At 51.3% G+C, this 1,124-nt stretch overlaps 1 protein-coding gene across 1 annotated transcript in view; it reads left to right on the plus strand.

Moving 5' to 3' along the window:
- LOC123019386 (vomeronasal type-2 receptor 26-like) overlaps window positions 1-1,011 on the plus strand; it is a gene marked incomplete at its 3' end in the record, with an annotated part of 50,624 nt that extends 49,613 nt beyond the window's left edge. Inside the window, exon 3 of the mRNA XM_044422214.1 lies at window positions 485-1,011. Within this exon, the coding sequence (XP_044278149.1) occupies window positions 485-1,011 (527 nt within the window). The remainder of the gene's footprint in view (window positions 1-484) is intronic.
- Between the last annotated feature and the right edge of the window lie 113 nt (window positions 1,012-1,124).

The following is a 1,124-nucleotide window of genomic DNA, read 5'->3' on the forward strand; positions in this document are numbered from 1 at the left end:
ACACATTTGCTCCTCCTTGCTTGATTATGATTGGTCCATCAAGATCACGAGTGACTCATCGTCTCCCACAGTCAGGGATTCTGGAAGGTCCCAATGAGATATGATTCCTTGAGACCCTCCTACAGAGAGAAGCCACAAGTCAAGACTTCTCAGCTGTGTGTATTGCCTTTCCCAGGGAACATTTCCTTTCACCCTACAAGACAACATGATTGTTTCCTGACATATCCCACATCCCCATCTTCAGTACATATGAAAAGAACTCAGGCTACTCTGGATGCCCCATTGATGGCGGCAGTGCAGGAGTCACTTTCCTTCTTTTCAGATGCAAAGCACTGCAGAAGGTGTCCAGAAGAACTGCACCCAAACAAGGGCCATGACCGATGCATCCCCAAGGAGATAACCTTCCTGTCCTATGTGGAGCCTTTGGGAATCCTCCTATCTTCGTTTACCCTACTCTCTTCTGTATCCTCACTTGTGGTGTTAGGGATCTACATTATATGCCGAGACACTCCACTGGTCAAGGCCAACAACCGGGACCTCTCCTATGTCCTCTTGGTCTCCCTCCTGTTGTCCTTCTTGTCCTCCTTCCTGTTCATTGGCAGGCCCAGCAAAGCAACCTGCCTGCTCCGACAAACGACCTTCAGCATCATCTTCTCAGTGGCAGTTTCATCTGTGCTGGCCAAAACCATCACTGTGGTGCTGGCATTCCTGACCACCAAGCCAGGAAACAGGGTGAAGAGGTGGCTGGGGAGGAGTCTGTCCAGCTCCATTGCCCTTTCTTGTTCCAGTGTCCAGGCTGTCATCTGCTCCATCTGGCTGGGCATGGCTCCCCCTTTCCCTGACTCAGACATGCATTTACTGCCTGGACAGATCATTCTGCAATGCAATGAGGGCTCTGTGGCCATGTTCTACACTGCCCTTGGCTACATGGGCTTCCTGGCTACCATCTGCTTCATGGTGGCTTTCCTGGCCAGGAAGCTGCCTGGGACCTTCAATGAAGCCAAGCTGATCACCTTCAGCATGCTGGTCTTCTGCAGTGTCTGGGTGTCCTTTCTGCCCACCTATCTGACCATGAAAGGGAAATATACAGTGGCTGTGCAGGTCTTCTCCATGTTGGCCTCCAG

The sequence above is a fragment of the Varanus komodoensis genome, unplaced genomic scaffold (genome assembly GCF_004798865.1).
Source record: "Varanus komodoensis strain SLA01 unplaced genomic scaffold, ASM479886v1 scaffold121, whole genome shotgun sequence".
Taxonomy (NCBI): domain Eukaryota; kingdom Metazoa; phylum Chordata; class Lepidosauria; order Squamata; family Varanidae; genus Varanus; species Varanus komodoensis.